This window comes from Hermetia illucens, chromosome 2, assembly GCF_905115235.1.
Source record: "Hermetia illucens chromosome 2, iHerIll2.2.curated.20191125, whole genome shotgun sequence".
NCBI lineage: Eukaryota > Metazoa > Arthropoda > Insecta > Diptera > Stratiomyidae > Hermetia > Hermetia illucens.
The window spans coordinates 162,391,305-162,407,294 of NC_051850.1; the positions used below are offsets into that span (position 1 = coordinate 162,391,305).

The 15,990-nt window shown below is 42.4% G+C and overlaps 1 protein-coding gene across 1 annotated transcript in view; it reads left to right on the forward strand.

The window, feature by feature from the left end:
• The window catches only part of LOC119647431 (triple functional domain protein), a 120,044-nt gene that overhangs the window by 17,165 nt on the left and 86,889 nt on the right, over window positions 1-15,990 (forward strand). The window contains exon 9 of the mRNA XM_038048339.1: window positions 6,869-7,078. Within this exon, the coding sequence (XP_037904267.1) occupies window positions 6,869-7,078 (210 nt within the window). The remainder of the gene's footprint in view (window positions 1-6,868; window positions 7,079-15,990) is intronic.

Genomic DNA, 15,990 nt, shown 5'->3' on the forward strand with positions numbered 1-15,990 from the left:
CGCTCCGCTTCTACGATTTCGTAGTCAGCCAGATCCTATGATGCCCCATTATGATGTGGCTGATGGCCTGTGCAGCATCCGAGGAAAGTGAGTTTTTGCTGGAAGCCTAATGCTCATCGATAAATTCCGTTGGGCTACTCGGTATATTTGCCGTCCGAATAGCAAGATAGCTCTCCAACTGTCGGGCGACAGCTGGGTCATACAAGTGATCGATGTTGAAATTAGGGGATTGCAGCACAACAAGCAAGCGAACGTAAGCGACCATTAAATGATGATCCCATTCGAGGCCGATTTCAGTGTCTTTCTTGTTACGCACATCCAGGAGACATATCCTAAATCTACGTACGGCGTCCGTCAGTTGAAATCCAACTGACCTTATGGCAAGCTCTGTGCTCGAATAATGTGCCACCAATGACAAGGCGGTGGAGTTGCGGAAATCCACGAACCTCCCACCATTATCGTTGCGGTCGTCAAAACCGTGTACAACCAAGATGTCAGATTTCATTTCGGTATTTAGGTCACCCATCACGATCACAATGTCACCTTTTTGAAGCGTTCCCTGATCCACGTTTAATTGCTCCTGTAAAGCATCCTTCTCCACTATATCGCAAGTCTTCGTTGGTGCGTACCATTGTATAATTTTGATGCTCCTTAACCGGAACCGGGTTCTTGCAGTTAGTAGTCTGTCAGAAATCAGCTTCCATATCTACAGAGTGTTCGTTGCAGTAGCTGTCAGAAGCAAGCCGATACCCGATTCGCGTCTGCTATCACTTGGCTTTTCAGAGTACAGAAGCATATTGTCACTAGTGTGATAAGAGGGAGAAGAGTAGTCTCCAGAGTCCCACCATCTTATTTCGCTTACGCGCAGAATGTCCAGCTTATATCGCTGGAATTCCCGCTCAAGTTGAAGAAAGCGAGCATTCTGAGGACCTTCGCTATCGTTGCCGAGGAGCATGGATATATTCCAGAACCCAATGATAGTCCGTTTTCGACAGCCAAAAGTCGTGTGCGTGAGGTGGCTCCCTATCCGAGACGTTGTTGACATCTCGGTACCAATAAAGTTTCAAAATATGTAAGTTGATAGCCCAGAAATTTTTATTCCTTTTAGTTGCCTTTTACGACAAGCAGGGTAGGCTTTGAGTGCATTCTTAAGCCCCAGCTCACAGGGCATTCTATACATAATCTGTTGTAGGTTGAGATTTAGGTTTGATTACAGGTATACCTTCCCTGTGCATATGTATCCCTGATTTAAGGTAGGGGAACTGTTGAACCCACCGGCCCAATATTACGTAGTACTGGGGACTCTATCATGGGATTGGTTTCGATCTGCTGCTGCTGCCTGGTCTAGCTACACTTTAATTAATTTACTGAAATTTTCAGAATTGATAGTAAAGTAGGTAATGATAAATCGCCTTATATTCTTATTCGCCATTGAAGCATTTTGACTTCGTTTTGTGTAGCCGATACCGTCCTTCATAGGCATTAGAAAACATTGTTACCTTCTCTACCTCTGATTTTCCCCAGTTGGTTTGGATGATATTTCTTCAAGTTCAGATCATTATCAATCAATTATTCTAACTCTAAGAAATCAAGGCAGAAATATTTCCCAACAGAGCACCATTTGCTTTTCTCATTTTCACATTGCTCTCGATGAACTCTTGGTAAAATTGTGAGTCAACCGAGTAGCGGCCTTGCGTCGAACGTTGTGTATTATTTCCCACGTTCTCAGTTTCGGCCCAGTCTAGTGTGGTATCGCGCGTAATATAGCAATATTTTTAAATAATTTAGACGGTGGTTTCGGGACTTCCGGAATTCTATTCAGATCCTTCTTTATTTTCGTAATTGTTAGCGGATATTCTTGTACATCATTGCGTGTGATCGAAAACCACCGTGATTCTATGCTATCTGTGTTGTTTATGGTGTGTGCTCCGTCATTTGTGTTATCTGTAATGTGCTTTCTGTTGCCTTTCTAAAGGCTTACATCCTGTTTATATCCTGATTTCACACTATATGGACTATGCAGCTAAAAGTACGTTTTGCGTTATATTCGCGTATATTATTTTCGCTTTATCAGCCTTTTGATTGGGGCATCCAGTGCGTTTCTTCTTATCAATGGTTCTTCAACAGTCATCCTCAGTCATCTTTTTCTCAGCCTTTTTTGTTTCCGTTTGGTCACACTCTAATAAAATTATAATATTTAAACCATTGCAATCTTTTATGTTCGGGTCACTTTTTTGTTTTGAATTGATGTCCTCTAATTGTTCTTCGCTTACAGGATTGTTATTCTGTATGGTTTTTTTTTTTGGGTATTGCTATTAAAAAATTCGGTCCGTGTCGGAGAGTGAAACGTAGCTTGCTCTGCTAATTTTGCGGCGCGAATAATTCTAATATATTAATTTTTTCAATAAAGACAATTTTCTATTTTAATATGCAGTCATTATGGGAACCGCTCCTTTTTCGAATGTCGCAATGTAGAGAGCATGTGAAAGTGACGGTCAAGTTTCTGCATGTTGCTGACTTAATGAAATGATATTCTTTTCAGTTCGTTTCTTAAGGTTTTGTTTGCAAAAGAAAACCTTATTAAAATCGGTTCAATGTCTGTCTTTTCTTGAGGAGGTGGAAATCTTCAAAAGACACTGACCTGGACACGCCAGCGTGTGGGATTCTTACCCACTAAAACTACCCCCGACTCAACCCAAGCCCCGTGGAACCACCATACGGTATTACATCACGGGGTGGAGTCAGCTCATTTTAGCTTGGTCCCCTTTCGTCTCTACGCGGCGTACGTAACCGCGCTTTTCTAGTCTCCTCTGCCTTTCGTAGTTTGCTCTGAATAGATACGACCATGGAGTTGATCGCATCCCAGTCTTCCTGACATGCTAACATTCTTCCCACCACATTCTCTCGTACGAACACCTCTCCTAGAGTCTCCTCTAAGTTCTTCCTTTCCCAAACAAACCTTGGACAGTGGAAGAATACATGCTCTGGGACTCCATCTGAACAGGTACTGGCGATATCCTCTATGCCCCATGAGAAACCGAGTAAGATTATAATTAATCTCACCGTGCCGTCTCTTCAACCAATCCTTAATGACAGGGATGAGCCTGTGTGTCCACCGATTCTTTCCCGAGCATTCCCAACGCTCTTGCCATCTATTTAGAGATATCTCCCTTTCGGCGTTCTTCGTCTGCGATAAAGGAGAGATAGACTTGGCATTATATTGTATATATTCGTCATCTCATCTGCCGAGATGTCAATGGGCATCATTCCAGAGATGACGAATGCTGCATCATCTGAGACAGTCCTGAATGCCGAGCACAGCCTTAGGGCTGTTCTTCTGTAGACTGAACTCAGTTTGTTAGCGTTAAATGCAACCTGCAATGCCTTTCCCCAAACTGGAACTGCATAGAGCAGGATCGAACACACTATCCTACCTCTAAGCAATTTGGAAGCATGCCGTGGCTCTCTCACGTTCGGCATCATCCTTGCCAGGGCCACACTTGCGGTGGATGCTTTGTCTAAGCTTGTCGTCTATCATCACTCCCAAGTATTTGATGGCAGGCTTAGAAGTGATGATATGATTCCCAATTTGAATACGGGCCAAATTTCTTTTATGGCGCTTGGTGATGAGGGCCGCTTCTGTTTTTTCCTCCGCGATTGTCAGACCAGAACTCTCTAGCCAACCCTTAATAGCACTGATCGCTAAGCATGAGTATAACTCAGCATCTTCGAGGTGCTTTGCGACCACAACCAGCGCAACATCGTCGGCGTAGACCACTACCGTGGTTTCCTCCGGAAGAGGAAGATTAAGTACATCGTTGTACATGATGTTCCACAGCAGTGGGCCCAGTACGGAGTCCTGCGGGACACCCGCGGAGACAACGTACTACTGGGGTCCGTCATCGGTGTCATACCAAAGCCTCCTTTCTTGTAAATAGCCGTTGACAATAGCCGCAAGATAAGCGGGAATACCAATCTTCGCCAGAGATTCCCGTATTAGGTTCCAATTGGCCGAATCGAATGCATTTCTCACATCCAGGGTCACTACTATGCAATATTTGCTAGTATTGCTCTTTTCGTGGATTGCATCTTCGGCCAAGCCAGTAACCATTTTGATGGCATCAATAGTTGATCTAGATCTAGATATCGCCCATGTCATCTAGATTGCGGATATCACAGTACGTTGGACAGACACAGAGGACATGAAACCAGTCATCTGACTCTGCCCCAAAAGAACCCAACCCTGACTGGAGGCAAGGTTCCGCGAGAAGAGAAACTTACTCAAGTTACTGTGGCTCATCACTAGGAAGTTCATCTCAATCCCAAGGTCCACGATAGAACTTCCTGTGGCAGCCATACATTTTACATAGTCATATGTGACCCGACCTTTCCTACATTCGTTCCATTCAATCTGACTCTTGGATGTAACAATATTTGAATAGGAAGATACGCTGACAAACGTAGAGTAGTTCGTTGCCCTGCATCGTCAACGCAAAATTATATAATAAAGGTGACCCATATGTAGAAAGTGCGAGAAAGAGTCGAACTGTATATGGATCTAGCCGCTTTCCTGCTTAGATCCATCACACGTCGCAACATACATTTCAATTTAGTTAAACCTCTCCTGAGCTCGATCAGATGCAGGCGAATGTACATGCGTTCTACTGGAATTTAAAATTCACTCTGTTCAAATTGACAAGTGGCGAACGACGTAAGTTGCCCTTCAGCAACATCGCGAGTGTTTTTCTGTTGAAATCGCGACGCTAACTTTAACATACCACTTATTAATGTCGCACATGTAGTTAGCACCTCGCTGCTCGAGCTTGAGTTGGTTGTTCCCAGCCAACAAAAATGAAGGGATCATTCGTGAAAACAACGCATTTAACCACCGAATTAAGCTCACCTAACAGTTCATCATCGTGTTCCATATAAATGGACCTGGGATAGATCCCTGTGGGCATTCAGACTCCACATTAACCCACACATGCTCATTGACACCTTAGACGAATGCTTTCCTACCATGGAAGTAGTTCTTCCACAGAGCTAAATTTCTGACAGCCATACATCGAGTATGATGACCAACTTCGTTAATCAAATGTGCCTTTGAAACTACAAAAATTCCTGGGACGTATTTGTTAACCCAACGAACAAATTTTTTTTTATATGGATTAAAGCGCCGTCGGTGGATCTGGCAATACGGAAGCTTTACTGCCTGTTCCCCCAGTCGCTTGATCATAATCCAGAACCTTGCCAAAGGCCAAGAATTAAAGTCTCGTTAAGTCGTGGTGGTCTAGGGTGAATTCCTGCCGTATAAACTTAATTACACGGTCTTCTTAAGATACGGATTGATTTTGTGACTATAATCAGAGCGTATGGCTCAGTATTCATACTGGTATAGGCAAGACGTACCTAAATCTCTTACGAACTACGGAGTACCGCACCCGAGTTGACATGTAATTGCACATTTGAGGTCCGAAGGTCTCTTGACTGGTTGGGCGTAATCACAACTCTAATGAAACTCTTACTGGGTGGCCAATTGCTACAACCGAGTTGAAAGTTCATGAACCAGGGATTCTCCTGAGACATGTAAATTTAGAGGACTATGTCTGTTCTCATGGTGCCAGTATGCCCCTGTTAAGGTTTGGTGGCCGAAGCCACATTAGATAAGTCCCCGTGCAGACTCGAGTCTGATTGCACTAATTAAGCCTTGGTGCATTCGGGTACAGTGTTTCTCAGTGCCACCACGTGAAGGTTCTCTTTGCTCACTTGGTTTTGGTGTGGCGGACAGGGTTGCTACCCCGTCTTCCTTGCCGCCACCTCAGAGCACCAGACTTAAAGTGCAGCAGGAAATCCAAAAAATCATGAAAAAGCCGCTATATGAAACCTAAATTCCAAAATACACCCCCTTTCGCGCGCAGATACTTCCGCGGAGGATAGTTACCGATTATCGGATTTATCAGTGTTTTCATTTTAAATTAGGCTAGGTTCATTCCTATCGCTTCATTTTGGGTGTACTTGGAGTCTCATTGCCTCCAGTCTTTGTCTCGGCTATAGGTTGCCTGCTGCTCTGCCTGATCTCAATTGTTTCTTTCGCCTTAAGGCCACAGAAAGCTGCTACAGTTAGTTCGCCTATACCGGAGGTGGTAGCGTCCATGATGCTCTTTAGAGTTGGTATTGCCATTGCTTTGTTCAATATTCTGGGATTGGGCGTTTGTCTTGCCCTGAAGTGTACGTGGGTGTATTGATGCTCCATTATCCTCGGAGCTCAGAGTTTGATCTGCCTCATGCATGTTTCGTTACGTGTGCACATCTGTTACCTTAGGGTCTCGTTCGGAACACCATAAACCGCTGGTTGGACACTACTTTAGATGTTTACCTTAGGTGGTTTCGTTGGAGAGACGATGTACTAAGCACCCCGTCATGGGAAAGTAACCTCAGTAAGGAGGCGAGGGCATTCTTGTTAGCTATAACGCATTGGACAATTATTCTGGAATTATGTTCGCTAAAATTTATTTTTTTGAAGAAAAATACTGGATTACCTCCTCTGACATTTCTTACACAAAAATCAGAAAACCCATCGTACACGAAACGGTAAACTAACTTAGTGGAGGTTCGGGGTCATACCCATTCGATATTTACTCCTGCCCTATTGGACTTAACTGCTTAAGGCTATGAAGCGAAGTGTCAGAACTAAACGCCGCGCAAACGCGGCTCATAATTAATAGTATACAAATACAATGATGGATCTATGGCCGGCCATGGTAAGCTTGGAATTTGGTTGCAGAAAACATTTTTTTAAGTAATTTAGTAATACATAAACAGAAAATCGGTTCCTCCTATTAAAAACTGTAATTTCTATTTGCTACAGATTTGGGTTAAGCGCTTGCGTGAAGTTATCCAAGAGACATGCTTTTCGGGTACGTCTTTGACTTTACCGAAATCCCCTGCTAAAGGTTCTGCTTCTGGATCATCACAACGATCGTCGCGTGATTTGGATGAACCTTTAACTGAAAATGACCATGATCGATGCTCATTAGCTAGTTTCGGATCAGGAAATACAACCGACAGTGACAATAAGGTAAGTGGAAGTTTGCTCAAAATTAAGAAAAATTTATTACAAAAATATAAAATGGGAATGGAATGAAAATCTTTAATAATAAATATTGATAAAGACATGGAACTACGTCGAATTTAAAGGGGGACTCCCCTACACGCAAATAGGGGTGCAAAATTTCGTTCACAAAATATGGCCATGTAGGGGGCATCAAATGAAAGGTCTCGATTAGCACTGATCTCAGTTTTGACATTTATTTCACAATAGGGGACAGAGGGGGCTCTTCTCTCAGAACCTACCTTATCCTTAAATCTGAAATAAATTAGGGAACCTTCCATTATATGGTGCCTAGGCTCCGAAATAACTTTTAGTAATTGACTGCCAAGTCCCCTTAAGTTCATCCCAGAATCGTGAAATTTTGCAGAAATATAGGCAATAGAGCATGATCCTACCAAGATCTTCGAAATCACACTATCACTACCAAAGTTATAATAGGTCAAAGTTGTCACTTCTGTGCAAAATCTAAGACTGAATGTTAGTATTACGCAAAAGGGGATATGCTAACATAATATATGCATATCCATTACGTGCTAGGTACTAATGTACACTCAAATGATTTTATAAAAGAAATATATAAACTTTTTCATACCTGAAGCGTCCAGCTTTCGGTTTCTCGACTTGTTAAACTCTTCAACAGATACAACTGTTGTCGGTTAACTTCTTCACGTAGCGAAACGTATGGGGTCGATTTCTATCAATACAGTGCTTTCCAGATCAATTTATTTATGTAAATGGTTTTTTAAAAAGGAGAGGCTAATTCAGTTTTTAACTATGCACACAGAATTGTCATGCATTCATCATCCCTCACATAGGGAAATAGAACGCCTTTTATACCTGAAGCGTCTAGCTTTCGGTTTCCCAACTTGTTTAACTCTTCATGCGCATCAGCTGCCATTTTCTTTGAATGAAATAAGAAAAGTAACACTTCCTGCAAATGATGATTATCATAATTGGCACAAAAATTAGGCATTATCACACAACTAAAAATATATGACGTCGCAATAAAATCACTAACGTGTCAAAGCGGTTTGCTTATCATATATCTAAGCTTGGTTCTTGACGTTTTAGATATTTCAAAATCGACCAGCACTCTGGAGCCATCTATTGACAAACAGCGAGAACTTTGTTGCGCACGTACTAAAAACTATAGAAAATTTGCTGAAGAGCAAACAGGTATAAGGGTATTATGAACAGGCACCTTAAGCTTTCCTAGAGAGCTCTTCCCTGTCCTTTCTTCTAACGCTGTGAAATTGGTTAACAGCGAGACAAGCGTTTTTCAGTTGAAGCTGCACAAAGATGTTGGTTGATCTAAACCGTCAAAATTGGTCACTTTCTCAGTTTGCTAGATAGAACTGCCCTTGTGTTTGTCTAAAGTCAACTCAGATGGCAACTAAAGGCAAAATTATTATAAAAATACTCTAATAAATGGTCCTAGGTCTCATGAATATTACTTTCAAAACCTATTATTGTTGACTTCTACATTCAATTTTGTATGGCGACATAATTATGCATAAAAATGGAACAAGTCGTTTCAAATTGGGAAAGTGCTAAAAGATGCTCCTCCTTACTTTTTTTGATAATGATTCGCCTGCCGACAACTGGTCACTTTATTTCTGAAAGGTTTAAATGGCGTCCCGCACGATTATTTAGCTCTCACGCTATGTCATTATGAAAACAAGTGGCCAGCAGTTCATCAATCATGCCAGCAGTCAACGAATTTATCAACAAATACTTTTACTGGTTCGAATCATCTGCACCGTGGTACCGCCAGAATGCTTTGTGAATATAGACAAAAGTTTTTCTTTTTCGAACCGGACATATCCATCGGAATGTATTTTGAAATAGCAGAGGATCGTCCTGTCATGGATAATAAAATTCAGACGTTTCATATTTTGAAGTCAAATAAAAAGGAGGCATAGTATGGTCGTTGTATTAGTTATTTATTGGTGATTAACTGCTCAAATGGATCCATTTCGAACAGTCTTCCATAATTAAAGTCCATGAAATCAAAAACGATCATTTATTCCGCGGAAAATAGAATTTCGTTAGTTCAAAAGAAATCTAAATCAAATCTAATCAAGATCTAGGTATATCATGACAATCGCAACGCTAATTCAAACGATATAAATCTTCAGAAAGAAGCACGTGGCTTATTTCCATCAATAAATTACCAACAAAATTAGGCTATTAATCCAAATTTCGTTGTTTAATAACACTCTAGTCTTTATTTTAATACGTGTAGACAGATATTTTGGGAACGACCTGTGCCATTCTTTAGTGCTAGACGTATAACATTGAAGAAGCGAACAAGTGGTTCCCGAAATATCGGTATATGCGCATTAAAATAAAATTCTAGGGGAAAAGAAAAATATTCCAATAATTTTCACTAATTCAATCGCTAGAAACATCGCAAGTGAGAACACTTCTGAATGGTCGACCAGCTATTTTTTCCTTTTCTTTATGTGATTTTGGGAACCTTGGGATAGAATCCGGTTCGGATCATCCGGGCCATCTTGTAGCATTCACGGAAAAAAACGTCTCCCACCCTGCAGCTTGAGATCTGTCTGAGGTCCTTAAAGAACGGTTTACCTAGTGTCTGTAGCCTGGCTCTAGCTAAAGCTGGACAATCGCAAAGGAAGTGCCTAGAGGTTTCTCCCTCTTCTTCGCAGCTTCGGCAATGCGAATGGGAGGATATGCCGACTCTGGCGGCATGGTTCCTTATAGGCCAGTGTCGTAATCTTGTATGCATTTGCACATGTCTGACACAAAACACGATGGGGTTTTGTTGTAGACCGGCAAGTCTTTCTTGACTTGGCACAGGTGGTGAGTCTTCGCCATCTGAGGTCCGCGCCTGCTAATAATGCGAATAGATTCCACTCTTGACAGTTGCCAGCGGAAGACAAGCTATGTCCATCGAAGGACTGCCATGAGCAGCCAGCTCATTCCCCCTATGTTCCCATGACCGGGAACCCAGAGAAGGGTAGTCTTGAACGTGCCGTCTAGACTGTTCAGCGCGTTTCTACACTACCTTATCAACCTGGTTGATGTCGGCTATGAGTACAAGGCCTTAATGCTAATGCTGCTTGGCTGTCGGTCAGAATGGCTGTGTTACATTTGGAGCCCGGATTATGCCCCAGTCATCGATAGGATCCCAGTATCGTCAGTTATTTCCACTTGGAATACACTGGCGCATCATGGGAGCCCATACGATACACTGTGTGTTTCCGCGAAAACTCCCACATCAACTCCACAGACGATCTTTGATCCGTCGGTAAAGAATAAGGTGTCATAACCTTGCAACACGCCACCGATCTTCCATTGTTCACTGGTTGCATAGTCCACAGAAAATTTTCTCGTGGAGTTCGGCTTTCGTGTAGCGTAGTCCGTTGGGAATGCCCAGCGTTCTCGAGGTACATCGTCTAGGATGTTACTATGGCTTCACCGTCCAGTATCCGAATTCATGTACTCCGCAGCACTACACTCTATAACGTATTTAATGTGGAAGTCTAGGGGGAGGAGATGTAAGAGTACATTGAGGGCATCTGGCGAGTAGGACTGCAGAGCCCCGGTAGCAAGTGCACACGCGGCTGTTTGAATCCTATTGGGCTTTTTGCTTATACCTGCCCACACATAATAGAAACGTACGTCAAGATGGGACGTACTAGGGCTGCGTACATCCAAAGAACCATCTTTGGTCGGAGACCCCATTTCTTTGCAAAGGTCCTTTTGCAAGAATAGATGCTTTGCAGGCTTTCTTGATCCTTAGTTCTATGTTTAATCTCCAATTGGGCTTCAGATCAAGATATTTTACATTGAGGAAAGAGCCAATGTTTATTTATTTAGCCGCGGAAGGTGAAATTCAGGTATGAGCCGTATTGGAAAGGTAATGAAAAGGAGTGTCAATCCCGAGCGGGGGGGGGGATCAAACTATACGAAATTCTTCCTACTTAAACTTTTCCAATGTGTATTCTGTTTCTCTGTCTATCACACGCACTTTTCTCAGAAACGACTTTACAAATTTTGGTGAAGAGGTGAGATCTGTGAATCCCCACATATGTGGTGAATGATATTGTTGCATGTTGAACATAAGGCGGGTCTTCATATGCCTAAAAGATGGGTGCAACTTTTTTTTCAACCGAATATAGCCCCGTCTGGTTTAAAATCAGGGCCCCGATTAGCAGATATTAGTTTACCTCATAAAAGAACCGTGTGTTGTTGGTGGGGTAATCAGAGGCCTTAACTTCCAACATGGTGACCTGTTGTTTGCCAATAGAAGCGATCGACCCCGCTCCTGCATGGTAGTCTCAAAAGACTTCCAGGGTAATTTGGTATGTGACCACATCGGCTAAGCTAACCATAAAAAGTCAACAGGGGGATAAAGAGATACTATGCATATGTTCCCTATGATGCAGAAGACGTTCCCAGTTCAACATTCATCAGAGCTATCCAATATGCCAAAAGTAGAAGCATGGGGATAATAGCAGGATGTGATGTCAACGCTGACCACATATGCTGGGGAAGTTCGAACATCAATGCAAGAGGATAGAGGCTACTGGAGTATTTAGTAGGAACCGATTTGCATGGATCCACCTCCACCCACTCCATTTTGGAATCCGCGAAAGATAGATTGGGTGATGTATAAAATAGAATTGCGCGCCCGAGTCACGATCCCTGGGAGGCGCATCAAATCCATTACGAATTGAGAAGACAACCCCGATGATCACAACTAGCATCAGAGCAGCTTTTGAAGAAAGCTGTCCACTCAAGATGCCAAAGAAGGGTAAAACACCATGGTGGAACTCGGATTCGCCAAAACAGAGGAGAACACAAGGATGCTCCGCAATCGTGCTCTGAAGTGGATTCGGTAAAACAGGAGAACGGCAAGGATGCTCCTCAATCGTGCTCTGAAGTGATTCAGGCGCTAGCTGGAATCGCCATAAAGAGGTACAGAAGGTTCTAAAGAAGAGTATAAGATCGGCTAAACGATCATCATGAAGACGCTTTTGCGAAGAGACTAATTCTCTTGAGGCAACTTCAAAGCTGAAGTGGATTCTGGTTAAAGAACGCAGCCAGAAACTGGGTTATTTACGTTTACAGAACGAGAGGTACACAGAAAGCGATGAAGAAACGGCAAACCATTTCCTTGGAGTGCACTTTCCAGGCAGCATCCAAAATCATCTTGATGGTGAATAACATCAGTTCCGTTTTGGTTGGATTTATGCCGAGTCTGCATCTTGCCCACAGGCCCACCTTTCTCAGCTCTCCATCCATGATGTCACTCATAATGGAGGGAAACATCCCTGACACCGATATCACCAAGTCGTCAACATACGCCAGACCCAGAATTTCGTCCATCACTATCAACCAGACACCGAAGAGATAGCGCCACACTGGAACGTGCCTTTGCTCACAGCTCTAGTCAACTAGCTCCCACATCAGACTGATTTTTCCTGGTTCTTAGCATGGATATTATTCAATACGTCGCTGTACCAATCCAATACTGGTCAAGGATTCTTTGACAGCGTTGGTACTGACATTGTTGAGTGCTCCGTCTATATCTTGGAAGGCCGCTAGAGCATACTGCTTGTACTATAGTGACGGCTAAACCGTGCCAATGTCCCCATGGATCGCGGTTTCTGTGGATTTAAGATAGACGTGCTGCGACTTTGGGGTGTTCTCTCTATAATAGCCCTTAAGTGGGTATCGAGGATGCGCTCTAGAATCTTTTATACGTCAGAGGTGCGGCTGATTGATCAAAAGTTTTTCACCGATTCATGGTCGCGCTTGCCCGCCTGCGGTATAAAAACCACGCGTTTGCTTTTCCAAGACTTATCCCAAAGCTCCGGTAAATCTCGACAAGCGACGGCAGCATTATGCCATCCGTGCCCGGAGATTTATATGCGGAAAGTTGTTTAAAACCCAGCAGATTTTATCCTCAGTAGTTATCGATTTCTTGTCTTGCACGACTGGGGCTGCATACCCTCCAACCAAGGCTATGACTCATATTCCCCCTCGCTGGCGGAGAATTGCATCTGGACCAGTAGCTTCTGGCAGTCTTGATGACCGCCTTGTACTTCGTCAGGCAGTCCTTGCATGGCTGTGCCTGTGCCTGAAACAGATGTTGAAGATTTCCTTGGTCAGTTTCCTGAGGCTGGACAAAGTTCATACCATCACGGAGAGAGCGTCATTTTGTTCGTGCCCAGACCTCTCAGGTATACACAATGTGTTATTTGTTTTCTTTACAAAAAATGGATTGTAGTTTCGTGCAAGTAGAGAAAATTTTCCAGACATTGGCTAGTTTCTGTCCTGGGAATCAGCTACATTTGGCTACCACTTGCAATCACGCTGCTCCTAGGATAGGGGTGAACGTTTGTTGAATAGAACATTATCTTTGCGGTTGGTAGAGCGACGAAAGGAGCATGCTCATCTTGATAACAGTCAATCCCTTGGCCTAATTTGATTATCTCAATTAGTATTTTTCAAATTTATTACTGAAATAACACTGTCTCAACAGATGCTGGAACCTCGCTTGTGCAAGGGAGAGTGTAGTTTTGAGGAGAAACAGCCACCATGGGCTCATTTCGTGTGGAAATTATCTCTTCTACATAGTGGGCAATGTCGGCAATGGTGACAAAGCGTTTTCCTTTCACTACGGACCCAGGGTGCTAAATACGAGGAATAGGATGGATGGAAGCAGAAAGGAACCTTATTTTGAGTCAAAAACTCATGCATTATAGACGTGGTACAGCACGGGTCGTTATCGTGATTCAAGAGGAAGCACTAGTCCGGAGGGTGGGAAGAGATAATCATTTTATTTTTAGCACAAAACTGACGAATTTTTCAAAATGAATCAGATGTACTTTCATGGCGTATGAACCTTGAGTTGTCCGGCTACAAATCTGGCCTTTGCGAATTCTTCGACGTAATTGTAAAAGGCTTGATAGTAAATACAGTTGACTGTTTCGTTTTTAGATAAGAATTAAAACTGCGTAATTCGAGTAAAGTCGAAAACAGTGAATATCGCTAATTCTAACTAAACTCAGCTTAGGTCTTCCTTTGGTTTTTACGTGAATGTTTCATCATTATGGATCAATATCTTGTGTTATAAGTTGTTTTTCTGACAGTATTCTTTGACTTTTCTGGCAGTATTCCTTCACCGGATGGCTCAAGAGGTTAGAACGCTAGGCTATCGAAGTGGAAAGTCGCGGTTCAAATCTCATTGGTGGCAGAGGGATTTGTGATCGTGATTGGATGTCGGATACCAGTGGACCACCTTAGTCAAATCAGGGTAATAATCTCGGGCGAGCGCAATGCTGATCACATTGCCTCTTATAGTGTACTGTAGTGCACCGTTATGGTCTTGAATGAAGTGTTTTAACACATTTCAAGGCCATATTGGAAACACCACGTCTCGTCACCAGTAACAACGCTGTACTTGAAGTTTGGGTCCTTTTTTGATTCTTTAATCATCGACGGCTATGTGACCATTATCAAAAGGCATCACAGTCCACAATCGTCGAAAACAACCACCAAAACAAAGAAAGCTTCGAAACTCACGGTGGATGATAAACAATTTCCACATTGTTCCCATCAAAAAGGGAGAGATCGACAAGACGAAAATACAAAACCAATCTGAGGATGGATTTACAACGAGAACTACACAGCTTAAGAGCTACAAACGCCTGAGCGTTGTGATTAAGGGCACTGAAATCAATGAAATAGGATTCGCAGTGAAATCAGTCAGCGTGATAATGAATCGAAACGGAATACCGCAACCCTTATTCAAAGTTGAGTTGGATCCAGAGGCTCGTAAATTGGGGAAAAAGAGTTCACACGATATACAATCTTCGCTACCTCTTGCACAGGAGAGTCACAGTGGAAGGACCACATAAACAAAATGGTCCTGTTCAGTGCATGAACTGCCAAAAATTTGGTCACACCAAGTCAGTGATCCTAAAGAGGTCAATTCAAGGATCCGTTCTCAGAAACTACACAACCTGAAAATCTAAAACAAGTCTGGAAACCGGAAGCTAAACTCTTCAAGTATGAAATTTTTGGTGTATTGCTTATATACGCATATTTAAGTGGGTATTTGTCCCATTTGTACCTAGTTCGTAATCTTTATGTATTTAGTCTATCAGACCATTCACTTTAGTATGATACTGACATTCAAAATCTTAGAATGCAAGAAATGTGCATAAAAGTGACAAATTTGACCTATTATAACTCTGTTGCGATTTCTATCAAACTTGGTAATATCATCAGCAATCGTATAGTATAGTATTACTGTAAAAGTTAATGATCCTAGGATAAACATAAGGGGGGTTGATGAATATGGTAAGATACTATTATTAATTTTATTTAAACCGGTATCGGTATGGATATTATTTTGAGGCCTAAATACCATGTGCATGGACCATCATATTCTTTTTGAAATATTTGGGCTGGGTAGTTTCTGAGAACGGTCATTGAAGTAACTGACCCTTTTCGGAGTCCCACATCCCTCCCCTTTGCAACAATTGGCAAAACTAATATCGGCTTTGCAAAGTACTAATCTAGGGCTATCATTTGATACCCCACACGCCTATACTCGGTGAAAAAAATGCACATCCCCCTTTTGCATGTATGTTGAACTACCCAACCGAAAAATATGAAAAAGTCACGAAGCCGGTCCTATATGTTGGTTAGTAGAGATGAGTAGGTGATGTATGTAGTATTACGAAAGTGATATCACACTACCATCACCAAGTGCGATTCCAACGCTATCAAACATTACAACTAACATTACCCCATCACCTAACCTTATCGCATTACCAAGCATCACCGCATTACAAAAGTGATAATGTAATATAATATCATCTAACATTACCCCTCTT